This window comes from Bufo bufo, chromosome 9 (genome assembly GCF_905171765.1).
Source record: "Bufo bufo chromosome 9, aBufBuf1.1, whole genome shotgun sequence".
Classification (NCBI taxonomy): domain Eukaryota; kingdom Metazoa; phylum Chordata; class Amphibia; order Anura; family Bufonidae; genus Bufo; species Bufo bufo.
The window spans coordinates 182,506,511-182,534,072 of NC_053397.1; the positions used below are offsets into that span (position 1 = coordinate 182,506,511).

The 27,562-nt window shown below is 47.0% G+C and overlaps 1 protein-coding gene across 1 annotated transcript in view; it reads right to left on the bottom strand.

Moving 5' to 3' along the window:
* FAM120A (family with sequence similarity 120A) overlaps positions 1-27,562 on the bottom strand; it is a 79,352-nt gene that overhangs the window by 19,695 nt on the left and 32,095 nt on the right. Inside the window, exons 5-12 of the mRNA XM_040408465.1 lie at positions 26,695-26,791; positions 19,734-19,765; positions 16,846-17,129; positions 16,021-16,105; positions 14,132-14,353; positions 13,431-13,605; positions 12,066-12,315; positions 10,721-10,835 (exon numbers count right to left, since the gene is read on the bottom strand). Of these exons, the coding sequence (XP_040264399.1) occupies positions 10,721-10,835; positions 12,066-12,315; positions 13,431-13,605; positions 14,132-14,353; positions 16,021-16,105; positions 16,846-17,129; positions 19,734-19,765; positions 26,695-26,791 (1,260 nt within the window). The remainder of the gene's footprint in view (positions 1-10,720; positions 10,836-12,065; positions 12,316-13,430; positions 13,606-14,131; positions 14,354-16,020; positions 16,106-16,845; positions 17,130-19,733; positions 19,766-26,694; positions 26,792-27,562) is intronic.

A 27,562-nucleotide genomic window follows, 5' to 3' on the forward strand; every position in this document is an offset into this window, starting at 1 on the left:
TCCCATTTTTTTATACAAAGTTGGCATTTGACCAAGATATTTATCTCACCCAGCATGGGTATATGTAAAATGACACCCCAAAACACATTCCCCACCCTCTCCTGAGTACGGAGATACCAGATGTGTGACACTTTTTTGCAGCCTAGGTGGGCAAAGGGGCCCATATTCCAAAGAGCACCTTTCGGATTTCACAGGTCATTTTTTACAGAATTTGATTTCAAACTCCTTACCACACATTTGGGCCCCTAAAATGCCAGGGCAGTATAACTACCCCACAAGTGACCCCATTTTGGAAAGAAGAGACCCCAAGGTATTTCGTGATGGGCATAGTGAGTTCATAGAAGTTTTTATTTTTTGTCACACGTTAGTGGAATAAGAGACTTTGTAAGAAAAAAAAAAATAATAAAAAAAATCATCATTTTCCGCTAACTTGTGACAAAAAATAAAAAGTTCTATGAACTCACTATGCCCATCAGCGAATACCTTAGGGTGTGTACTTTCCGAAATGGGGTCATTTGTGGGGTGTTTGTACTGTCTGGCCATTGTAGAACCTCAGGAAACATGACAGGTGCTCAGAAAGTCAGAGCTGCTTCATAAAGCGGAAATTCACATTTTTGTACCATAGTTTGTAAACGCTATAACTTTTACCCAAACCATTTTTTTTTTTACCCAAACATTTTTTTTTTTATCAAAGACATGTAGAACTATAAATTTAGAGCAAAATTTCTATATGGATCTCGTTTTTTTTACAAAATTTTACAACTGAAAGTGAAAAATGTCATTTTTTTGCAAAAAAATCGTTAAATTTCGATTAATAACAAAAAAAGTAAAAATGTCAGCAGCAATGAAATACCACCAAATGAAAGCTCTATTAGTGAGAAGAAAAGGAGGTAAAATTCATTTGGGTGGTAAGTTGTATGACCGAGCAATAAACGGTGAAAGTAGTGTAGGTCAGAAGTGTAAAAAGTGGCCTGGTCTTTCAGGGTGTTTAAGCACTGGGGGCTGAGGTGGTTAAAGTGACACCATCTAAGAAATTACACCCCTCAAAAGGTATTCAAAACTGATTTTACAAACTTTGTTAACCCTTTAGGTGTTGCACAAGATTTAATGGAAAATAGAGATACAATTTCAAAATTTCACTTTTTTGGCAGATTTTCCATTTTAATATTTTTTTTCCAGTTACAAAGCAAGGGTTAACAGCCAAACAAAACTCATTATTTATGGCCCTGATTCTGTAGTTTACAGAAACACCCCACATGTGGTCGTAAACTGCTGTACGGGCACACGGCAGGGCGCAGAAGGAAAGGAATGCCATACGGTTTTTGGAAGACAGATTTTGCTGGACTGGTTTTTTTGACACCATGTCCCATTTGAAGCCCCCCTGATGCACCCCTAGAGTAGAAACTCCCAAAAAGTGCCCCCATTTTAGAAACTACGGGATAGGGTGGCAGTTTTGTTGGTACTAGTTTAGGGTACATATGATTTTTGGTTGCTCTATAGTACACTTTTTGTATAACACCTATAACGCTCAGAAAGCTGCCACACAATATTATCAATTAATCCTTTATTAAATATACAATACATTAATAATATGATTAAAAATACATAAAGCAGCAACCATGGGAACACAGAAGTGTATCGAAAGATTAAAACAAAGTACGCTCCAGACCACAAGGGACTAGTATACAGACAATTAGCAGCATCAGGATTGTGAGGCTCATATAGCAACCGTGCATATATCCTACAATTCACAGCACAGCACTGAAGACCGTGCAGGGCGGTGTTGTTCTTGTGCACCCCTACAATACGAGGCTGCTAAAAGGGAAAATACATTAAATCACATATGTTACTGACCCAGTCTGGAGCAGCCGCCCGACGATCGTTTCGCTTCGCGCTTCCGCTAGGGGCAAGAGGAAGCGTGAAGCGAACTAGAGGAAGCGTGAAGCGAAACGATCGTCGGGCGGCTGCTCCAGACTGGGTCAGTAACATATGTGATTTAATGTATTTTCCCTTTAGCAGCCTCATATTGTAGGGGTGCACAAGAACACCACCGCCCTGCACGGTCTTCAGTGCTGTGCGGTGAATTGTAGGATATATGCACGGTTGCTATATGAGCCTCACAATCCTGATGCTGCTAATTGTCTGTATACTAGTCCCTTGTGGTCTGGAGCGTACTTTGTTTTAATCTTCCGATACACTTCTGTGTTCCCATGGTTGCTGCTTTATGTATTTTTAATCATATTATTAATGTATTGTATATGTATATTTAATAAAGGATTAGTTGATAATATTTACTTGTGTGGCAGCTTTCTAAGCGTTATAGGTGTTATACGAATAACTCCATGCAAGATATTTATGCTAACTATTTTCTGGTGTATTACACTTTTTGTGAGGCAAGGTAACAAGAAATAGCTTTTTTGGCACTTTTTTTTTGTTATTTACAACATTCATCTGACAGGTTAGATCATGTGGTATTTTTATAGAGCAGGTTGTCACGGACGCGGCGATACCTAATATGTATAATTTTTTTTTTTATTTATGTAAGTTTTACACAATGATTTCATTTTTGAAACAAAAAAAAATCATGTTTTAGTGTCTCCATAGTCTGAGAGCCATAGTTTTTTCGGTTTTTGGGCAATTATCTTAGGTAGGGTCTCATTTTTTGTAGGATGAGATGACGGTTTGATTGGCACTATTTTGGGGTGCATATGACTTTTTGATCGCTTGCTATTACACTTTTTATTACGTAAGATGACAAAAAAACGAGATTTTTGTATAACTTACCAGTAAAATCTCTTTCTCGCTCTTTCCTTGGGGGACACAGAAGACCTTGGGTATAGCTCATCTCCATAGGAGGCGTGACACTAAGTGAAAGCTGTTAAGCCCCTCCTCCACAGCTATACCCTCAGCCTGGAGAGAAAGGCAGCCAGTTGCGTGTCCAAGCAGTGAGAAAAGGCAAAGTCCAACAAGGAACCAACAAGCCAACTACCCAACGGGTAACACAAACTCGGAAACCGTGTAGAGAAAAACAACGAATGGGTGGGTGCTGTGTCCCCCAAGGAAAGAGCGAGAAAGAGATTTTACTGGTAAGTTATACAAAAATCTCGTTTTCTCGCCCAGTTTCCTTGGGGGACACAGAAGACCTTGGGACGTTCAAAAGCAGTCCAAAAGGGGAGGGACCACAGCTCCAAGGCGAAGCACCCGAAGGCATCAAGGAACCGCCGCCTGCAGACCCAGGCGGACCAAGGCAGCATACGCCGAAGCCAGAGTATGCACCCTGTAGAACTCTGTAAAGCGTGCAAGGAAGACCTGTGGCCGCCTTGCTCAAATGCATGGCCGAAGCCCAAAGCCTCCGGCCCAGGAGGCACCGACCGCTCTGGTGAAATGAACGGTGACAGTAAAGGCAGAATCCTGCCCTCGGTGCGGTAACCTCAGCAATAGCCAATCTGATAAAGCGGAGGAAAACCACCCTGGAGTCCATCAACTCTAAGCGCGGACCTCCAGGAAACCCAAGAGACCGAACGTCGACAAGAGTCGGAGATCTCCAAGTAAAAACTGCAAGGCCCAAACAACGTCCAAATTGGTGAAGTGTTGAAGCGAAAGGCAAACACCACCTTCAGAAGGAAGGAACGGGATGTAGAACAGCCCTGTCCTGGGAAAAGACAGAAGGCTCAGAACAAAAAAGGGGGCCATTCAGGCACCCGTCAGAGACACGACTGATACGGAAACACAACCGTACAGGACAGGAGGGGTAGAGAGAACTTCTGTAACGGCTCCAAGGACAAGATTGGAGCGCCGAGAACTCAGTATGTAGTTCCCAGGGCGGTACCGAAGGACAGTACAGAGGAACCAAAGAGCCATTTCGAGTAAGAAGGTCTTGACAGGCCCAGAGGGCTGGGGAACGCTGGAAGAGGAAGAACAGCGCTGACACTGATACCTCAAGTAAAGGAATCCCAGTCCCAGGTCCAGGCCAGACTGGAAAAAAGACAGAACCATGGGGAGAGAAAAGTCAGAGTGGGGAATGCACAGCTTCCCACAGAACCCCAGATAAAAAAAAAAAAAAAACCATAAGTCTTACGACAGATCCTGGACGAAATACAGCCAGGAGCGGGCAGTAGCGAACCCGCTGGAGTCGCCTGGCAAGCGGGCGAAAAACCAAATGTGATCAGGCGCAGACCAGTAACACGGGCAGAAGTTGACAAACTGGTCCCGTCGGCCCCCGAGCAACGTTGTCCCGTATCCACCCGAGTGGGGGAGCAGAAGGACAGACGGAAAGGAACCAAAAGGGTCCGCCCAGCATCCGCCAGATGCCAGGACAAGACAGGCTATAGTCCATGCTAATGTAGCCATGTTCTACAGTCCCGGTGTAGGAGATCAAAGGACAATCTGGATCCAAAGGTAGTCCCCCCCAAGTTACCGAGAAGGTAAGTCTACAGCAGGACCATTGTCTTAGAATGGACCACACAATCTGCACTCAGCGGGAGGACAGAACGCGGTAGACTCGATAAATCGGCACAGCTAATACAGCCAGTGTGAACAAGGGAGACAGTACGAGGCCAAAAGGAACACCGGAACCATCCACATGACAACCATGCTCTCCCCAGAGGGGAGGACAGTGAAGGAACAACCTTTGAAGTCTGGCGGGACAGAAGCCACATCGGAGTGATCTGTACCGAGCGGGAGCCAAACAGAGCCGGCGAGATAAGGTAGTCGAGACAGAGGCCGGCATAACACCCTCCAACCGAACGGAGGAGTGGGCAACAGGGAAGCCATAGGACAGCTCAAAAGCAGAACCCTGCTACACTGTGAGATGCCCGGTTCACCGCCTCGCAGAAGGAGAATACCCTGAAGAACCCAAGGCGGAGGTCCTCCGGACCTGGGTAATCGAGCACCCAAGAGAATTTGGGTGACCTTCCCGAGAAAAACGGCCCGCACCTGGTAGCAGATCAGACTGTAGCGTAGAGGCGCCAAGAGGAAGGACTCATACCACACTACATCCGAAGAGGAGGAAATTGCAGCAGGCAAGGGAACCGCAGTCCTGCCAGAGCCAACGAAGAATTCGAGGGGCGCTCCAGACAACCGCACTCTCGACCATGTGACCACTAGCGCAGGGAAGCAATACCGCGGAAGGACGAATGGGCACGCATCTAGGAACCACGAACATTCCCTGGGATGAAGGGCCAACTAAATGAATGAGTACCACCCAGCTCCATGCAGCAGAGAGCAAGTAGAGCCCGTCCGGGTCAGGTGGACAGAATGAACTCCTTAGAGACGAGTGCAAGGTTTGTGGCAAGCATCGTATCCCAAGAAAACAAAAGTATGCCGCAGGAAGTAGATGAGGCATACGTACGAGCAGCCCGTAAGCAGTGAGAAGGCCAACCCACCTACAGGAGGAGAAGGCATACACGGCCCAAACAACGCACAAGAACGTCCGCTCACTGCAAAAGGTTAATTTAGCGAGAAAGGGGGGCTCGCCACAGAGTGCCACAGCATGTACGGAATTGCAAAGTGCAACCTGAAAGGGAGTTATGCACAAGCCTAGTAAAGCATGCGATGGAACGCAAGCAGTCCGCCCCGAAAAGGGGGGAAATTGTATCTGGCAAACTGCAGTTGGCAAGAGTGCAAAGGCAGGTCCCAAAAGGGAGTGATGCCTAAGGCCGTACCTACTTCAGAGAAGCAGGACATACCCTATAATCCAGCATGAACGCAGGAGGTCCACCTAGTGAAAGGGGAACATGCACAGGGTTATCCTAGCATTAAGTGAGTGTGCAATAATACACCCAACACTGATTTAGCGAGAGTGCAACTACTCTGCCAATGAAGGGGGACATGTACAAGTCCAGCACAGTCATACAAGGACAGCCGTGAATCTCATGAGCGTGCCAAATTCTGCCCATGGAATGAGGGGTGGCCACGCACAAGGCCAGCACCGTATCCAATGGGAGTGCAAGCGTTCCACCCATGTTAGAGGGCAATGCTCATGGCCAGCAAGGTATCCGGTGAGAGTGTAGCATGCCGCCCAGAAAAAAAGGGGGGGGTAATGCACATGGCCAGCATCTCATCCAGGGAGAGTGCGTGCACCCGCCATATATGGGAGTCATACACATGGCCAGCATCGTACTGGTGAGAGACAAACACAGTCAGTGAGAATGTGTGTATGTCACCTGAGGAAGGAAGGCATGCCCATGGCAGGCAGCGAATCCAGCGAGAGTGCGTACACCGCCCACGGAAGAGGGTCATGCATATGGCCGACAGCGGATCCAGCGAGAGTGCAAGCACCCTGCCATGTATGGGGTACCTGCACATGGCCAGCAACGTACCTGCGAGAAAACAACCACAGACGGAGGGATGTATGTATGCTGCCTGAGTCATGCCTATGGCCGGCAGCGAAACCAGTGAGAGTGCAGCATAGCAACATAGTACATAAGTACATCATAGCACATGAGAGAGAGTGCAGCGTTCCGCCTATGGAAGGGGGTCGTGCACATAGCCAGTACCGTATCCGGTGAGAGTGCAGTATTCCGCCTAAAAAGGGGGGTCATGCACATGATCGGCAACAGATCCAGTGAGAGTGTAGCGTTCCGCCTAAGAAGGGGGTCACGCACATGGCCGACAGCGAATCCAGTGAGAGCGCTGCGTTCCGCCCATGGAAGGGGGTCACGCACATGGCCGGCAGTGAAACCAGTGAGAGTGCAGCGTTCCGCCTAGAGAAGGGGGTCACTTACATGGCCGACAGCGAATCCAGTGAGAACGCTGCGTTCCGCCCATAGAAGGGGGTCACGCACATGGCCGGCAGCAAATCCATAGAGAGTGCAGCATTCCGCCTATGGAAGGGGGTCATGCACATGGCCAGCACCGTATCCGGTGAAGGTGCAGTATTCCGCCTAAAAGGGGGTCATGCACCTGGCCAGCCGGCAGCCAGGGAGAGTGCAGTATCCCGCCTAGGAGGGGGGGGATGCACATGGCAGGCACCATAACTGGAGAGATGATGAATGCTGCCTACGGAAGGGCCGCATGCACTTGGCCAGCGCCGTATCCTGGAAGAGGGCAGGAAAACCACCTAAAAAGGGAAATGCCCTAGCACCTACGCAGGTTGGGAGCGCAACACTATGCCACCTGTGGAAAGAGGGCATGCAGACATGCAGCACTACTGATGAGGCTGCAGCGTCCTGCGCAGTCCAATAGAAATCTGTTATTATTATTATTATTTTTTATTTTCATTTTTTTTTTTTTTTTTAATTAAAAACACAGCTTCTCTGAGGCTAAAGGGGGGCCACCTATAGGGGCACAGATAGTTAGGAAAAGGGGGGCCAGCCATACAGGCCCATTGGGAGCCGGCCTGTACCCAAAGGGTTAACATGGATCCGGCCTGGAGGGCGGCGCTGCGATCCCCTGGGGGCGGAGGAACCTCCCGGCGGGAAGAATTCGCGCCTGGAGAAGTTCCCGCCCCCTCCACCAGAGGCCGGAATTTTGCGGCCTAGTAGGCCGTGAAGCCGGGGTCTAAATTTGCGGCGCCCGGTATGTACCGCCGGGACCTGAGGCGGAGTGGGGCATCAAAACCGGCCGCGGGTGCCCCCCCGCGGGCCGGTCGGAATTGCGGCCCAGCAGGCCGCGAAACCTGGGCTAAATTAGCGGAGCCCCACCGACCGGCACCAACGGTCAGCCGGGGCCTGCTGGGCATAGACGTCAAGCCCAAAGCCGGCCGCCGGAGCCCACCCCGCCGGCCGGAGTGTCAGGGGCTCGGAATGGCGGCTTGCCGGCCGCGGGAGCCCACCCCGCCGGCCGGAAGAGTCAGGGGCTCGGAATGGCGGCTTGCCGGCCGCGGGAGCCCACCCCGCCGGTCGGAAGAGTCAGGGACCCGGAATGGCGGCCTAGCAGGCCGCGGAGCCTGGGCTAAGATTTTGCGGCGCCCGGCCGCACCGGACTACCAATGTCGGCCGGAGGCGAGGCCTTACTCCACAGCCGTCAGGAGCCTCAGGCCTTGAGCAACACTCCGGTAGGAGATGCCTGTGCTGATTTCCACCCATGTTAGTTGCCGCTTCTGTAGCTGGCTGTGGAGACAGCCACTGGCTGCATGTCTATGGGAGCCAGGCAGGGGGAGGCAGAAGGAAATTGCCGCTCTGCGGCACCCCAGGGGCCAGCATAGATCCAGCAGGGGACTAGAGGCCCAGTATGGGGGTTAGGCACGCAGGAGACCAGGGTGGGGGGGGGGGGGGGGGGGGGGACGGACGTAGGGCTGGAGAAGCCTCTTTCTTACCACAGCCGTCTTCACCCTCGGTCCATTCCAGCAGGGTCGCCCCTTCAGCTACTGGCACCGTAGTGGCAGGACGCTGGAAGAGGGACTTGGCGTGCGGGCGACCCTTGCGCTGGCGGGATGTAGGGGAGCTGGGCTGCCCTGATCCACCTTGCCTTCTGTGGGGGAGGCAGCAGTGCGGGTGACCGGCACTGGCGCAGCTCAACCCCGGGAGAACAGAGAGGTCTAGTGCGACTCTGTTATCCCTGATGATCTGGAACAAAAAGAAAAGAAAAAAGTAAAAATCTAAAATTGAAACAAGGAGAAACCAGCCCTGCAGAGCAGGGAGTGTCTTGCCTCCTTGGACACTAAGCAAAAAACTGGCTGCCTTTCTCTCCAGGCTGAGGGTATAGCTGTGGAGGAGGGGCTTAACAGCTTTCACTTAGTGTCACGCCTCCTATGGAGATGAGCTATACCCAAGGTCTTCTGTGTCCCCCAAGGAAACTGGGCGAGAAATTATTTTTTTTACACCGTTTTTATTTCTATTTTTTTACGGTGGTCACCTGAAGGGTTAGGTCATGTGATATTTTTATAGAGCCGGTCGATACGGACGCGGCGATACCTAATATGTGTAGTGTATTTTTTTATTTAGTGATAAATGTGTTTTGTTTTTTTCATCTTTACTTTTTTCCCTTTTTTAAAAAAAAATGACCCAGACCCACTTGGTTCTTGAAGATCCAGTGGGGTCTGATGTCTGTATAATACAGTACCCTATATAGTGTATTGTACTTACACTTTGTCTGAACAGATCTATGCCTTTAGCACACGGGACCTCCCCCCGCGCATTTAGCCGAGGTGCCTGCTCAATGATTTGAGCAGGCACCTTGTTAACCCCTCTGCACCTAAACCAGCTCCTGGATCTGAATATTTTTGTAATTGCATGTAATTGAAAATTTTGTATAGCCACTGATTTATTCAATAAAATGTATGTATCTGTATAGCGTCACCTGCTGTTTTTTCCTTATTTCTTTGTCCTGCTCACTAAGATGGCCGCACATGCTCACTTTCATCCTTCAACTGCCTCCTGAGCTGTGATAGGTAGAGCACGGACACGCCTCCTGAGCTGCAGCAGAATAGACCCTCCCCTTGAGCTGTCAGCTTGATACAAATTTAGCAGAGCAATGGACGTGGAGATCTCTGGATCCATGTGAGGTACAGGGCTGGTTCCAGCTTTGTTAGAAAGAGATCGTCATGTACTGTATGATGCCTGATACCCATTTTTTACAATAATCATAGGATAACCCCTTTAAGGGGTGGTATGTCGGGGTCTGCTGTGCTGAGCTTGCTCCATATGTTGCGGGTGCCGGCTGTAATGGCAAAAAACATGCCCTCATACAGCTCTATATTTTTTTTTTTAAGTAGTAAAACAAAATAAAAACTATACAAATATGGTATTGCTGTAATCGTACTGACCCGTAGAAAAGGCTGTCATGTCATTTTTAGCACACTGTGAATGCCGTAATATAAAAATCCAAAAAAAAAAAACTTGTTTTTTCAATTTAACAACAAAGAATTTTATTTTCCTGTGTTCCAATATAATATGTGGTACATTAAAAAATATGTGGTGCCATTAACAAAAATACTAATTGTGCAGCAAAAAAAAAAAAGAATGAATGTAAAAAATAAAAAAAAGTTGTCTCTTGGAATGCGGGGAGAAAACCCCCCACAATTGAGCCTACTCCTTAAGGGGTTAAAGAAGGACGAGAATTCACTGTGAAACTAAAACTCATTAACAAGTGATAATTAGTAACCACAAGCAAAACTATCTTAAGGGAGTTTTCCACTATTGAGATTCTTATTTTTACACTTTTTTGTAGGCGAGCTGGTCACCCAATACGGCCACGTGACATCCATTTGGCAGTGTTGGCTTATATGGCTGTGGGCTTTGTAAGGATTGTAGGTCAGTGGTCAATTTTGAATACTATATATTCATTCCATACTTAAGTATTACGAAAAAAAATACCAGAAAACATCTTTAAAAAAGGGATGTGCAACACAGGGGTGGGTGGAGAAAGTTATGGCAAATCCCCCGCCCCCTTCCTGAGCAGACCTGCGAAGGGAGGCATACTAACCTGCTTCCCAGCTCCTTCGCTCCACAGCCTCGGCTGCTCTCCTTGTATGTAAACTTATTGTTTGACGACACTGCAGCCAATCGCTTGCTGCAGAAGTGACCTGCTCACCTTGAGTCACATGACCATTTTTGCCATGACGCACACTGTGGCCAGCAACTGGCTGCAGCAGCATCAAACAAGTTTACATGCAGGGAGCGCAGTGGAGCAGCTGAGTCCAGGGGGTGGGGTAAGAGCTGGAAAGCAAATAAGTATGCTTCCCTTCTCTGGTCTGCGCAGGAGTGGAGGGCTGCCCCCCCCCCACTCCCCAAAAGGTGAAGCACCCCTTTAACACTCTCCAGGATATCTGTGCATTTACCTTGAGTTCTTGAAGCTGATCAGGCTCATAAAGTTTTGGTGACAGTGCTTGGGCGAGGAAGGCATCAAGTTCCTGGCGCCGGAGTATTCTTATGCCAGGCCACTGCACCATATACCTGAACAAGGAGACATAAAAAAGGCTTGGAGGTGACGCATTTGTGTTTCAGTAATAAAACTTACAGCACACAATTTCTATAGAATTCATGAAATACCACGAACATGCCTCACATATACATTTATTACATGTCCGTGGCAGATAAATCACAACTGTGCAGTGTTATGTATAGCAGCCGCTGCATGTAATATTAAGAGTTTGAGTTTTCAGAAAACTCAGACATATCAAATATTTTAATTGGTGGGGTCTGAGTGCTGAGACCCCCCACTTATCGCTAGAATGAGGAAAGAGAAGCGCTTGCATACCACAGTCTCTCTCCTCGCAGTTGGAGGCGAAGCGGACTCAATAGAAAGTCTATGGGCCAGACTCGAATTAGTCTCTTGCAGCGAGTAAAGGCAATGCCATATGTGAGCGCTTCTCTCGTCTCTTTCTAGGGATCGATAGGGGTCTCAGCGGTCTAGACCCCACTGATAAAAACTTTTGATGTCTCTATGACATATGAAAAGTGTCCTAAAACTCAGTGACCCTTCAAACAGTGGTTTTTATTTAGACATAGACACCTAATATACTCATCACCTATTTATTGATTTTGTTTATACTATCAGTGGTAAGGAAGTTCTGCCATTTGGGGAGGCACACCCCAACCACCAGATCAGTACTGCTCGATCCCATTTTTTGTACAAGTTGAATATTATAGATGACCTCAGTCTTTAACATGATGGGATTCATTGACCATGCACAAGATCCGAGATAGCCTTCTGGTGTAGTGAGGAGACTGGAGCATCCAGTACAACATACAGAATGTGCTCTATGATCCTTTTTGGGAAGAAAACTGCAGAGGGTCTTGAAAGAGTTGCCTGGTATAAAGGAAGTCCACCATTAAATAACCAAAAGGTATCTTGGGAGAATTCACCATAAAAGCTGTGGCCACTAACCTTCCTCCACAGCAGCGGTCTTCAACCTGTTGTGAAACTACAACACGTTGCAACTGTCAGAGCATGCTGGGGGTTGTAGTTTTACATCAGCTGCAGACCACTCCTCTACAGAGCGTATTGTTTTCTTGTGCATAAGTGCATCCACCTATTATAACCATCAATGTAATAATTGAGAAACGTCATACTGCACACGGCATGGTGGTATACAATATAATGTGGTGGCACAAACATAAGTTGCTGCACAGTTGGCAAATTCTACAACATGACAGAAGTAGTAACAAGTATAAGCTGCTTACCGTAAAACACAGCACAGCACCATGAGGTGAGTGGGCACGTTGGCGGGATTGAGCATGGCTGGTGTGTCAGATCTCATACATGCCAGAAAAGCTCTCATCCTCCGGTTCTTGTCCTCGACCGCTTTTCCTAACCAAAGTTTCTTCAGATTTGGGCAAGTCCATTCCCTGAAAGCAAGAGCTTCCACGAGTTCTGGGGTCTGTGGGGACTTTCCTTTGTAGGCGGCCCACTCCTTTATAACGACTGGGTAATCTGTAAGGTATATGCAGCAAAAATTAATAACGAGCAGGAAGAGCAAAGTGATACAAGGGACAGTGCCCAAACACTTGGTCCTAGAGGGACTGCATACTTGTGTTATGGAGCTGTAACATGGCACCTATAATGTGTGGTACACTGGTATAAGAATAGCAGGGCCATACAGTGCACTATATGGATGCACAACATGTACCCATGACTGTCTACTATGTAGTAATAGGGACCATGCAGTGTTGAGGCTAGGGGGAAGAGGAGAACTGTATAAATCCAACTTTAGAGAAGAACAAAAGTTTTTAATTTAGTGCACAAATCAACCAATATATGTGGTTTTCAGCCATGCTCAGAATATTGTACTATTTCCAAACAGCCAAGCATGTCTAATATGATTTCTTTCCCCCGATACGGTAGACAGAAACATTACAGCTATTGTATGACACCATACTTTTCCAGAAACCGCAGCACTCTTGTCCAAGGGCTGTGTATTCCTTCACTTGATGTACCAGACACGGCTCATATTATTTAAAAGGGTTATCCTCTGGATAGGTCATTAGTATCTGAACAGTGGGTGTCCGACACCTGGAACCCCTACCGATCAGCTGTTTGAGAAGGCACCGGCACCACGGCCTTCTCGCAGCTCACCAAGCACAGTGCCATCTATTTGATAGTGGCTGTGCTTGGTAATGCAGCTCACACTCATTCACGTCAGTGGGGCTGAGCTGCGTCTAGGACATGTGACCGATGATCGTGACGTCACGTGGCCTAGGCTAAGCTGAGAGAAGGCCGTGGCACTACTGTCAGCGTCTTCTCAAAAAGCTAATCGTTGGGATTCCCATTGTGGGACCCCCACCGACTAGATACTGATGACCTATCCTCAGTAAAAATAATATCTTGGAAAACCCCTTTAAGTAACATACAACCCACTTTAAAACGCATTTAGCTGCCAACGGAGATCTGATCCTAGGAGGATAAGACTGAACTGCCCACAGTGGATCACTTACAGAAAGGCTGCGTTTTGGTTTGATGGTGACATGTCCAAAGAGCCCACCAACAGCAATCAATTAATGGTTCTGTCCCTTTAATAAATTCTTCCCTAATGACTGTCGATCACTCACATTCTGGAGCCATTCTGTTCTTTCTGAATGCCAGACGCTCAGTTTTCTTCCTGCTTTCTGCCAGGCTGAACAGGACTCCGTAGACATACTGGCGCACAGCTCTGTAAAGGATTGCAGCAGGGGGGAGGTCCTTGTTTGCTTCATCTTCAATGGTAACTGGAATTTTTATTTCTCCCTTTTATTAAAATAAAAATGTGTCATTATCCACTAAAGCAAACGACAAACCTTAGGGCAGGTTCACATGGCAGATTTTGACGCTGCTGACAATGGTTGTCCACTTTGGATGCCAGCTGCACCACTGAACGGAGCTACACTGCGAGAAGACACCTGCCGTGGTTTCAAGCAGCTCCGGTCCGCACACGTGCCAAGAAATGACATGTCCATTCTTGGCACAGTCGTAGCTCTAAGTCACTGGCTGTGCAGCCTCCAACTGGGAGGTGGACACCGCGTGGCAGCCACCGGAATCTGCCATGAGAAGCCTTTACAGTGAAACAACTTAAAATATCCTCAAAAGCAAAATTTTGTACATCTTCATGATATGCCATTTCCCAATAGCAGCATGAGGTATATGTTAATACATTGCACACAAATAAAAAGTGGCTCGTAGTGAGAAACATAAGGAATAGTCGCCTACTTCTATCACATAGGTCTCCCATTATGAGCACCAGAAGGATGCAGTGTGCAGCAGAGTCGCTGCATACCTTTGTAAGGATGTGAAAGATGTAGGGGTACATTAACCCTTTCTTGTGACGATGTTCCGCTACTCTCAACACTTCAGGTGCCACGGGAGGCAGCGGAGGAGTTGTGATATCCATGTGGTTCCTGGTGGGCATGGAAAGAAGACAAGGTATCTGTAGCCCTCCCTGGATACCTTTCTTGTCGGTGGCTTTGGATCCTGATGGGGCTGGAGAGGGATTTTCAGTCTGTTAAATAAAAAGTTAATAAATGAGGTACAGTGAAACCTTTGCAATGGACCAGATTTCCTGTGACAAATGTTCAATTTTATCTATTCTATTAGCCATGTTGTTTGAGTGGACCAGCTATCGAGTAGACCATCTTTCAATGATACGGGATACCTTTGGAGCAATTTTTTATGATTGCACTTTACACATGTTGAGCTAAAAATCTAATTTTTTTTCAACTGGTCTAGTCGATTTGTCCAAACGTTTTTGAGATGAAAGGGTTAAAAATAAATATCAGTCTGTTTGCAGAGTATCACTTCTCAGTCCTATCAGTTCACGTGAACTCTTATGTCTGATCTTCTGACGTCATAAATCGGGATGAAACATCCAAAGTCGATTAGCATAAGGCTCCATTCAGATGTCCGGATTCGTTCCGCAATTATGCGGACCCATTCAATTCTTGTAAGCAATAGCGGACAAGAATAGGCATTTTCTATTATAGTGCCGGTGTCAGTGTTTTGCGGATACGGACGTGTGAATGGACCCCAATACTTCGTTTGAATACTGTAAGGAGCAAGCGCTCGGTACAGTATCAGAATGTATTGGCTCAGATGAGCCGAAGTTATGACTTCGCATAATAACTTCATAAATTGATTTCTACTGTAAAAAACCCTTTCCCGAACTCAGGTTTGGTTCCAAGGTATCAGTATTCAAATTAAGTATTATGCGAATAGACTTTGCATGTTTCATCCGAAGTCAATTCGCTCATCCCTAATCCTAAACATTCATTATAGCTAAACTTTTATCAAGCTGATAAGAATATGGTCTCAATGAATGTTTATGAGGTCAGGAGATCAGAGATAAGGCTTCATATGAGCTGTCAGCTGAGGGGATGGAAAAGTGATATTCCACAAACAGACTTATTTTTTTAACCCCTGTATCTGAAAAACAGCTGAACTTTTCTTTTAATGAAGACAAAATGAAAAAATTATTTTTAGCTCACAATTAAAAAATAAAAAATTGCCACGAAAGTGTCCATGGCCTTTAAAGAGGACCTTTCACAGGTTTTCTTTTGTTAAATTAAGTACCTGTACAGGCAAGATGCTGCTATAACTTCTTTTTTTTTTCCAAACGCCCTTCAGTTGCCCCGCTGTGCCCCCGTTCTGTTTTTACGTCCTGTATGCTAATAGCATCGGTACAGGGAGGAAGAGACACCAGCGCTTTTCAGTGGGAGTCTCCTTCTCCCTGGCTGTGGTGCTTTCCAATCACAATGGACCACGTCACAGCCAGGGAGAAGTTGAGCTGTTTTTTCTCCCTGGCTGTAACGTGGTCCATTGTGATTGGACAGTCCACTGCATACAGGGCGCGAAAAAAAGAAGAGGGGCACAGCAGGGCAGCCAAAGGGCGTTTGAAAAAAGGAAAAGTTATAACTGCATCAGCGGAGCATACCCCACTTAGGTGCTTAGTTTAGCAAAATAAAAATGGTGGATGGTCCTCTTTAAAGAGGTCTTAAATGGTCTTATTTCATGGAAGGGTGTCTGACACCACTACATAAGAAGCTTCATTCTCATGTACACATTGAATCAGTTATGAACCAAATCCGCCAACATAACTGGCAGATAAACTGGGAAACTCCAAAATTTTCTTCTATATCTGCCAATGTGAGCCTGGGTACATGGGAACATTACCTTGGCTTGGTCTGTGGCATCCTTCTTTGATTTGCCAGGTGATTTACTCTTTTTATCCCAGTCAGGTTTGGTCCCGCTGATGTGGCTGAAAAGGAAAATGTGAACAAAGTAAAGAAAAAAAAAAGAAAAACAAACACACACAAAAAATAAAATACACCGCACCTATGTAGCAATATTACGCCAGGGGTTTGGGACCTGACCCCCACTAATCAGCTGTTTCAGGCAGCCATGGCACCAGAAACTACACAGTGTGCGGAGCTGGAAGCAGACAGCTCTGTGCAATGTACAGTGGCCGTTTTAGGTACTGCAGCTCAGTTCCCATTGAAGTGAATGGCAGCGGAGCTTGCAATATGCCAGCATTGGAAATTACACAGTGTACGGAGCCGATCCGCTACAGCGGCCGCCTGAAACAGCTGATCAGCAAGGGGGTTGGAGCGCAACCAATCTGATATTGATGACCTTTCCCGAGGATAGGTCATCAATTATCTGTGGTCTGGACAACCCCTTTAAGACAACATGGAGTCCACACTTTTAGGAATTGAGAATATCTTTGGGAAATAAATCAGGGATGAGAGGAATTTGGGTCATCCTTTTGTCACAGTAGCAATGTACACAACAGATTTGCTGTTTGGGAATTTAGGGGGAAAAGAAAACCTACAAAGGCTGAAAGGTGGTCATGCATGCCCCACTTTCTGAGATACAGCCATCCATATATGAAATGAAGAACGTTAGTTCTGTAACAAGGGAGGATTTAGATAGAAATAGGAAAAAACTGCTGGTGCAATGAGACAAATGGTGGTGAGCTGAGAGGATAAAGACACTCACTTGGTGGCTCCTCCAGTGCCATCATCATTATCGGATGAGGATGAAGCAGATGACGGTGGGAAGTAGGCAGAGTCTACATGGTTTGGGCTCCCGCTCTGCGCTGGGTTGATGGGAGAGGATCGCTCGTACAGGGGGGTGTGTTTGCCTTCATGAGGAATGTTGCTGTAATTGTTCTGCTCAGACACACTTTTGTTTGTTGGACTGACGGTGGCAGTGGATTCACAAAGGTTGTACGGATATGGACCTTTATGAGGAGCGCCACCTGGGATGGACATGTGAGGTGCCTGTAAATATATGAAGAGTCAAATCTATGGGGCTAGACAATAAAGACCATATATAACAGCATCTCAGGCGGCAGCACTGACTGTTTCCTGTAGTGGACTATTTTCTTGATTTACTTGGATTCCACTGCTGAACTCTAAATTTCTAATAAGCAAACTACACTGCTCAAAAAAATAAAGGGAACACAAAAATAACACATCCTAGATCTGAGTTAATTAAATATTCTTCTGAAATACTTTGTTCTTTACATAGTTGAATGTGCTGACAACAAAATCACACAAAAATGAAAAAATGGAAATCTAATTTTTCAACCCATGGAGGTCTGGATTTGGAGTCACACTCAAAATTAAAGTGGAAAAACACACTACAGGCTGATCCAACTTTGATGTAATGTCCTTAAAACAAGTCAAAATGAGGCTCAGTAGTGTGTGTGGCCTCCACGTGCCTGTATGACCTCCCTACAACGCCTGTGCATGCTCCTGATGAGGTGGCGGACGGTCTCCTGAGGGATCTCCTCCCAGACCTGGACTAAAGCATCTGCCAACTCCTGGACAGTCTGTGGTGCAACGTGACGTTGGTGGATAGAGCGAGACATGATGTCCCAGATGTGCTCAATTGGATTCAGGTCTGGGGAACGGACGGGCCAGTCCATAGCATCAATGCCTTCGTCTTGCAGGAACTGCTGACACACTCCAGCCACATGAGGTCTAGCATTGTCTTGCATTAGGAGGAACCCAGGGCCAACCGCACCAGCATATGGTCTCACAAGGGGTCTGAGGATCTCATCTCGGTACCTAATGGCAGTCAGGCTACCTCCGGCGAGCACATGGAGGGCTGTGCGGCCCTCCAAAGAAATGCCACCCCACACCATTACTGACCTAATGCCAAACCGGTCATGCTGGAGGATGTTGCAGGCAGCAGAACGTTCTCCACGGCGTCTCCAGACTCTGTCACGTCTGTCACATGTGCTCAGTGTGAACCTGCTTTCATCTGTGAAGAGCACAGGGCGCCAGTGGCGAATTTGCCAATCTTGGTGTTCTCTGGCAAATGCCAAACGTCCTGCACGGTGTTGGGCTGTAAGCACAACCCCCACCTGTGGACGTCGGGCCCTCATATCACCCTCATGGAGTCTGTTTCAGACCGTTTGAGCAGACACATGCACATTTGTGGCCTGCTGGAGGTCATTTTGCAGGGCTCTGGCAGTGCTCCTCCTGTTCCTCCTTGCACAAAGGCGGAGGTAGCGGTCCTGCTGCAGGGTTGTTGCCCTCCTACGGCCTCCTCCACGTCTCCTGATGTACTGGCCTGTCTCCCGGTAGCGCCTCTACGCTCTGGACACTACGCTGACAGACACAGCAAACCTTCTTGCCACAGCTCGCATTGATGTGCCATCCTGGATAAGCTGCACTACCTGAGCCACTTGTGTGGGATGTAGATTCCGTCTCATGCTACCACTAGAGTGAAAGCACCGCCAGCATTCAAAAGTGACCAAAACATCAGCCAGGAAGCATGGGAACTGAGAAGTGGTCTGTGGTCACCACCTTCAGAACCACTCCTTTATTGGGGGTGTCTTGCTAATTGCCTATAATTTCCACCTGTTGTCTATCCCATTTGCACAACAGCATGTGAAATTGATTGTCACTCAGTGTTGCTTCCTAAGTGGACAGTTTGATTTCACAGAAGTGTGATTGACTTGGAGTTACATTGTGTTGTTTAAGTGTTCCCTTTATTTTTTTCAGCAGTGTATATGGATCAGAAGTCTACATTTTATAGCAGCTGAAAATTTTCCCCATCAGAAACTTGATACATCAGCAGACTTGCCGATGAAGTTAATGGAATATATGGGCCGAACAATTGAGGCCCGGCAATGACAAAGCAGGTATACAGGTCATTATGGTGCTCATCAGGTATACACATACACTCTGTCAGGGCTCGTTCACACAAACGTCCGCAGTCTGCAATGCACGGGCACCGTCCGTGGGGCAGGCGCATGGGGATCGCAGACCCATTCACTTGAATGGGTCCGCAATCCCTCCACTCCGCAAAGAGATAGAGCAAGTCCTATCTTTTTGCGGTGCGGAAGCACGGAACGGAACCCCAGAAAGCACTCAGTGTAGTGTTCCGTTCCGTGTCTCCGGACGTATTGAAATGAATGGGTCCGCATCAGTGATGCAGAATGGCCAAGAAACGGTGCCCGTGTATTGCGGATCCGCAATACGGCAACGGGCATCACGCGTTCGTGTGAACGAGCCCTTACTCTTATAGACCAGGCCTGTTTGGGCCTTAGTCCTGGCAAGGCACAGAACAAAGGAAGGTGATGCCCACAAAGCCAGTCATAGGCCGCAGAAGAGCTGGAATTGCAGGGGGATCAGCGAGGTGAATAACGCTCCTCTTACGCCCTTCACAGCCTTATCTTTAAAAAACGTTATCCTGCTGGAAAACCCCTTTAAATCCACAATATGTAAACTTATTCTGCAGATTTTCACTGCAAACCTGAACCTTTGCGATGCATTTGGCGTGAAATCTGCAATGGATTTTTTTTTATGTCCCATGTGGATGTACCCTCATTGTGCAGAAGAGGAATCAATGATTTGAGAAGATGGACATACCTGCATCATACCAGGGCCTCTATTTGGTCTGCCTGTTTGAAGAAGAAAAACAGCCCATCAATGAGCAGTAAAGTAACTACATGCAGATATGGTCAAGGTTTGGTGGCTCTCTCACTGATAATACTGTGGAATAGGTGCACTGCCACACAGCACTTCCTGTTGATGTTAGGAGTGTAGATTGGATTATAAAAGGGTTTGGCGTCACTCAATATCTGGCGTTAGTACAGACAGAAAGCAAATATGGTTTCAAAAAGTATTATTTAATATCTCACAACATGTTGTATAAAATGAATAAAATACCATAAAACACCTTAAAAATACATAATAATGCACGTATACCCTATTGGGACCACTATGTTAGTTGGTATGCAATTCAATTGTCCTTGTAGGTCATACAAAGTCCATGATGGGTTATACCAGTGGTCGGCAAGCCGCGGCTCGCGAGCCACATGCGGCTCGCGAGCCACATGCGGCTCTTTACACACTTTAATGCGGCTCTTCTGCAGGGCTCCAGATGCCATTTGCGACTGGACCCGCCGCCGCAGCTCTGCTCAATACAGCGGCGGCACAGGAGATGATCGTTCTCAGCAGCGCAGGAGGAGTCTCTCCCTCCCCCCTGTGCTGCTGCTGCCCCCGCCGCTGCCAATAAGAAGAGGCAGGAGGAGGAGGGGAGGGGCTGTGGCCACTGCGCCACCAATGAAGAAAACTGACCTGTTAATACAAATACAGGAGGCGGGTGCCGGAATCAAATAGCCGGCACCCGACCTCTATGACAGGGAGCTGCGATCCGCTGCAGTTGAGTTAACCCTTCAGGTGCGGTACCTGAGGGGTTAACTGCCGCTGATCGCAGCTCCCTGTCACAAAGGTCGGGTGCCGGCTATTTGATTCCGGCACCCGCCTCCTGTATTTGTATAAGAAACGTTGGTGGCACAGTGCGCCCCCCCCCCCCCCCCCAGTATAATAAACGTTGGTGGCACAGTGCGCCCCCCCCCCCCCCCAGTATAATAAGTGCGCCCCCCCCCCCCCCAGTATAATAAACGTTGGTGGCACAGTGCGCCCCCCCCCCCCAGTATAATAAACATTGGTGGCACAGTGCGGTTCCCCCCCCCCCCCCCCCCCCAGTATAATAAACGTTGGTGGCACAGTGAGAAGTGCCAATGAGGGTTAAAAATAATAAAAGAAAATTAACTCACCTCCTCCAGTTGATCAGGTAGCTGCCGGTCTCCTGTTCTTACTTCTTTCTAGTTTCTTCAGGACCTGTGGTGACGTCACTGAGCTCATCACATGGCCCATTACCATGGTGATGGATCATGTGATGAGCACAGTGATGTCACCACAGGTCCTGCGTCCTGAAGAAACTAGAAAGAAGTAAGAACAGGAGACGATCAATTGGAGGAGGTGAGTTAATTATTTTTTTATTTTTTAACCCTCATTGGCACTGCCCACTGCGCCACCAATGTTTATTATATTGAGGGGGGGCCGCACTGCGCCACCAATGTTTATTATATTGGGGTGATGGGGGGGCGCACTGCGCCACCAATGTTTATTATACTGGGGTGATGGGGGGGCGCACTGCGCCACCAATGTTTATTATATTGGGGTGATGGGGGGGCGCACTGCGCCACCAATGTTTATTATATTGAGGGGGGGCACACTGCGCCACCAATGTTTATTATATTGGGGTGATGGGGGGGGCGCACTGCGCCACCAATGTTTATTATATTGGGGTGATGGGGGGGCGCACTGCGCCACCAATGTTTATTATATTGGGGTGATGGGGGGGCGCACTGCGCCACCAATGTTTATTATATTGAGGGGGGGCGCACTGCACCACCAATGTTTATTATATTGGGGTGATGGGGGGGGCGCACTGCGCCACCAATGTTTATTATATTGACCTTGTACTAAGCATTCTGTATTCAGAATGCTATTATTTTTCCTTATAACCATGTTATAAGGGAAAATAATACAGTGAATAGACTTTCATCCTAGGAACCATGCGTGAAAATCGCACTTGCTTGCGATTTTCACACAGCCCCATTAACTTCTATGGGGCCTGCATTGCGCGAAAAACGCACAACAGAGCATGCTGCGATTTTCACGCAACGCACAAGTGATGTGTGAAAATCACCGCTCATGTGCACAGCCCCATAGAAGTGAATGGGTCCGGATTTAGTGCGGGTGCATTCCAGTATTTTGAATGCCGGATCCAGCACTAATACATTCCTATGGGGAAAAATGCCGGAGCCGGCATTCAGGCAAGTCTTCATTTTTTTTCGCCGGAGATAAAACCGTTACGGTTTTATCTTTTGCCTGATCAGTCAAAATGACTGAACTGAAGACATCCTGATGCATCCTGAACGGATTACTCTCCATTCAGAATGCATGGGGATAAAACTGATCAGTTATTTTCCGGTATAGAGCCCCTGTGACGGAACTCAGTGCCGGAAATGAAAAACGCTAGTGTGAAAGTACTTTAAAATATTAAGTTTAAATCCCCCCTTTCCCAATTTTACATATAAAATATATAAACAATAAATAAATAAACATATTACATAGCCTTTTTAGTCACCTTGTCACCCCAAAAAATAGGATAGGACTGTTCTATTATGGGCCGAATGTTTCATAAAATGCGAAATGCACGTGGCTTTTTTTGGTGTTTTTTTTTTTTTGCACGGTATTGAGTATCACAATACTTTTTTATGGTGACGAAAGCGAATCAAAATTTTGGTTTCAAAACAACCCTACGCCGATCTGATCGGCGTAGCGTTGTCACGATACCAAAATTTTGATTCAGTTTCGATTTGGCGACTAAAAATTTGATTTGGCTCCTAAATCTTTCAGTTCAGGAGCCAATGGCTACTAGGAATTTTTTTTAGTCTGGAGCACTGTTCTGTGTGCCGGGCGCCCGCTGCCCTCCCTCCTCTCGGGGGCGGCAGCCTGCGGCTGTCCTGCCTACATGTGTGCCGTGCGGCGCTCAGGCCAAAGGAGGCGTCACTGACTGTATTTTCGGTTTTAAAAATGTGGCTCTCAAAATAAATTTCAATCGTGGTTTTGGCGAGATTTGGCTCAGTTGAAAAAAAAGGTTGCCCACCACTGGGTTATACGGTGATAACCAATTGGGGTAGGTACAGTTAATGTTAATATGCAGAGCACTATATCGGTTGCAGGTCTACTTTACCGCTCCTAGTAGTCAAATCGTTGCTTGGCTGTGAGCCGCAGGAATCACTACTGTTTGCCGTCCGGCTGTTTGGCTGTGAGCTGCAAGGACCTTTGGAGGCGTGGTTGACGATTCCCCGTATAGCTGAGTATACTCTGACCTTTCAGGACCTGACGGTGGCGTCCCACGTGGTGTCGGTCGGATAGGTCAGGTGGCTCTTATTTCAAGCGGGGGTTTCAAATAGATACAAAGTTCATTTGTAGTTGTAATCGTCTTCCTTATCTTGTCCCACACTGTCTGCCGACCATACGCGTTTCGGGATGAAATCCCTTCCTTCCGAAACGCGTATGGTCGGCAGACAGTGTGGGACAAGATAAGGAAGACGATTACAACTACAAATGAACTTTGTATCTATTTGAAACCCCCGCTTGAAATAAGAGCCACCTGACCTATCCGACCGACACCACGTGGGATGCCACCGTCAGGTCCTGAAAGGTCAGAGTATACTCAGCTATACGGGGAATCGTCAACCACGCCTCCAAAGGTCCTTGCAGCTCACAGCCAAACAGCCGGACGGCAAACAGTAGTGATTCCTGCGGCTCACAGCCAAGCAACGATTTGACTACTAGGAGCGGTAAAGTAGACCTGCAACCGATATAGTGCTCTGCATATTAACATTAACTGTACCACTACCTACCCCAATTGGTTATCACCGTATAACCCATCATGGACTTTGTATGACCTACAAGGACAATTGAATTGCATACCAACTAACATAGTGGTCCCAATAGGGTATACGTGCATTATTATGTATTTTTAAGGTGTTTTATGGTATTTTATTCATTTTATACAACATGTTGTGAGATATTAAATAATACTTTTTGAAACCATATTTGCTTTCTGTCTGTACTAACGCCAGATATTGAGTGACGCCAAACCCTTTTATAATCCAATCTACATGCAGATATGGTATACACACACACACACACACACACACACACACACACGTGCTTATTATACAGCAGTGCTAACATTATAAGAATATAAACCAGCAGGGAATCACTCAATTGGTGACTGAGGGGTTGAAATACCATAAAGTAGACCTTCTGTTTGTGTCGTCAAAGGCAAGTGAACACATCATCTGACAAGCGTCTTTAACGAGGCCTTACATGGAGGACTGGGGTTTCCACTTTCTGATCCCGAGTTCCCAGCCAAATATACATTCCTATTGGAAGGAACCCTCTTGCTAAATGTACCTATCCATCAGTATAATATAGTATAACACAGCAACTTAAAGGGTTATCCTCCCCAGAAGCATTTATCACCTATTCACTGGGTAGTTGCTAAATGCGAGCTTAGGCTACTTTCACACTTGCGTTGTTGTTCTCCAGTATTGAGATCTGGCAGAAGATCTCAATACCAAAAAAAAAAGTTTCCGTTTAGTCCCCATGTATTCTGAATGGAAAGAGTTCCGTTCAGGATGTCTTCAGTTCCAGCAGCATTACGTTTTGTGACCGGACACCAAACCGCAAGCTGCAGTTTTGTTTCCAGTCATAAAAACAAAACAAAAAAAAAAAAACACGGATCCGACACTGAAAACAATGTAAGTCCATGGTGACTGATTTTTTTTTTTTTTTTTTTAGGAGCCTATAAAACCGGTTCCGTCACCCATTGACTTTCAATGTATTTAGGTGACAGATCCGCTTTTTCAGTTTGGATTTTGCACAACCACATCCTGATGTGCAAAATCAAAATGGGTCAGTTTAATTCCGGAATTGAGATCCTCTGTTGGATCTCAATACTGGAATTAACAACCCAAGTGTGAAAGTAGCCTTAGTTGGGTTCCAATTACCAGAACCTCCTCTGATCGCCAGTCCCCCTGGAAGACAAGACTGTGGCAGGAATCCAGCCTGTGTCCTGCCTTTTCAAAACAGCTGCCCCATTCAAACTCCATCTAGCTGCACTACTGCATTTGCGGTATAGGAGAAAGGGACACAGGGCTGGGGTCTATGTTCTGGTGATCGGTGGGGGTCCCAGTGGTCAGACATTTGTTGCTTTATTATTTATGATTAGGAGTGGGCGATTTAAACTATATAGATTTTGTCTATATCGCCCTAGATGACCACGGAGCAGAAGTGAATTGAAGAAGCTTCTTCTCGCTCACTGCTGCGTGGCCTCCCGAGTCGGCACCACGCTGCACTGGCCAGGGCCTTGCGTGCACACATCGGCACTGCGCTGGCTGACCCTGTGTGTTACCTCAGGTCCCTCCCAGTGCATGCTGGGAAGAAGACACGGTCCATCTCCTGCGGACTCCATCAGCCAGCCTGCACCCTGCAGGATAGGTAAGTATATTAGCAGGGGCCCGTATCTACCCGGGGGGGTAGAGGGAGTTGGGGCAGCGGTTGGGTTGGAGGATGGTTATGGCATGGGGCTGATGGCGCTGGCTTGATTGCAAATAGCAATGGCATGGGGCTGATAGCAAATGGCAATGGCATAATATATCCCAATATATATAGTTATCGCACATAGTTCAAATTCTATAACGATATCGATTTTAGGCCATAACGCCCGCACTATGACCTATTCAGTGGTGCAAGTGCTTCTCTCTCCTCGATCTAGGAATCGGCAAGGGTCTTAGCATTCAGACCCCCACAGAAAAAAACTTTTGATATGTTTCTATGACGTATTAAAAAAGTTTTGTGAAAAGTTTGTGTCCCTTTGAGGATAGGTCATCAATAGTAAAAAAGCTTACAATCCCTTTGATGGGGTTATGCTATGTATAGTATTCATCACCTGTACACAAGATAGGTGAAAATTATTGAATTGCTAGGAGTCTGACTTCTCTGACCCCAAGCAATGCAGAGAACGGGGTCCTTGAGGCCCTAACTGAATAGGGTGGTAAAGCACACACCAGTCCACTGCTCCATTTACTTCTATGGCACTGATGTTGACTGTGCTGTGTCAGTCCCATAGATTGTGAACAGAGCAACACGTGCACCACTTCTAATTCACGCTGGGGGGCTCTGTTACCCCCATCATCAGGAAAGCTGGTGATCCTAGCAGTGAGACCCTCAACGATCCAACATTTATCACTTATCCTGTGGAGAGGTGAGAAATGCTGCTCGTAGTATAACCCTCCCTAAAGGGGTTCTCTCACTTCAGCAAATGGCATTTATCATCTAGAGAAAGTTAGTACAAGGCACTTACTAATGTATTGTGATTATCCATATTGTCTCCTTTGCTGGCTGGATTCATTTTTCTGCCAAATTATACACTGCTCATATCCAGGGGTTATGACCACCCTGCAGCAATCCAGCAGCAGTGGTTGTGCTTGCACACTATAGGAAAAATCTCCAGCCTCTCTGGTGACCAGGACCGTGGGATCACACATAGGCACGCACTTTTTTTCTATAGTGTGCGAGCACGGCCACAGCTGCTGGATTACACGGTGGTCCTAACGTCTGGAAACGAGCAGCGTATAATGGGATGGAAAAATGAATCAAGCCCAATACATTAGTAAGTGCCTTGTATTACTTCTCTCTACATGATAAATGCCGTTTGCTGAAGTGAGACAACCCCTTTAAACATAAACATCTCAATCTTGAACGCACATTGCATTTTCACACTAAACACATACTGATGTTCAGAGAGGAACTTCCCTTCCAGAGGGAACGACCGGAAACACAGAAGTGGTAACCCTTCAGAATTCATAGCCATGACCCCAAGTTACAAAGCACTGAATATTTCAAGCCGCGGTCATGGAAAGCATTGGTTTTTGGGGAAATCATTTTTCACACTGACCAGGGTATGGCGCTGCTGAGTATGGCGAGGGCTTGTTGGTGGCTCTGTAGTAAGCGACTGCTCTCTTGAACCGAGAAACTTTGTCATCTGTCCTTGACTGAAAAACAAAATTAACAAAACATAAAAGGTCAAGGAGAAAACATCTGAAGATCCTCTTACATAAGTAGTCCACCCCCAACCATTACACCCCACTGTCATGTAGTAATATGATCCAGCCTCCAACATCACCACCACATACCCAACCATAAAAACATTATCAATTCTGCCTGGTTGCTCCTTAAAGCTGGCCATACACTTAAGATAGCTCTTGGTCGAATGGCTGTTTGACCGATAGCTACTCCGCCTGATTCCCGAGAATGCATGCGTTGTGAATGGGAGAGGGGAATTACTGTCAGATATCTTCAGTGGATAGCTTTTCTTCTGGGGAAAAAAAAAGGAACTTTTCGCTCTCTGACATCTGCTGTTTAAGGAGAGTCTGGAGGCCACCTCCATACATATCACATGGTCAGCCAATCTCTCCGAAATCAATGAAATGTGTACGGCCAGCTTAAAGGGGTTGTCCAGGAATGCATAATTTGTAACAGCTAACGCGTCTGCCCTAGTGAAAGGATCATACTTGCCTGCTGCCCGCCTCTCTGGTCCTCCGCACTGGCTCCTGCACCTTCATCATCTGGTCTTGGCCGGGTTTGTCTTCTTCCTCCCTGGCATGATCATGGTCAATTGATGCTGTCCAGCCAACTGCTGTCTTGTGGACACATCACTCCTGAAGCCAGGGGTCAGCTGAAGCGGAACAGGTGGCCATGCCAGGGAGGAAGAATACAAACCCTGGAGCAAAAGATGGAGGCACAAGGGCAAGCAGAGACGACCA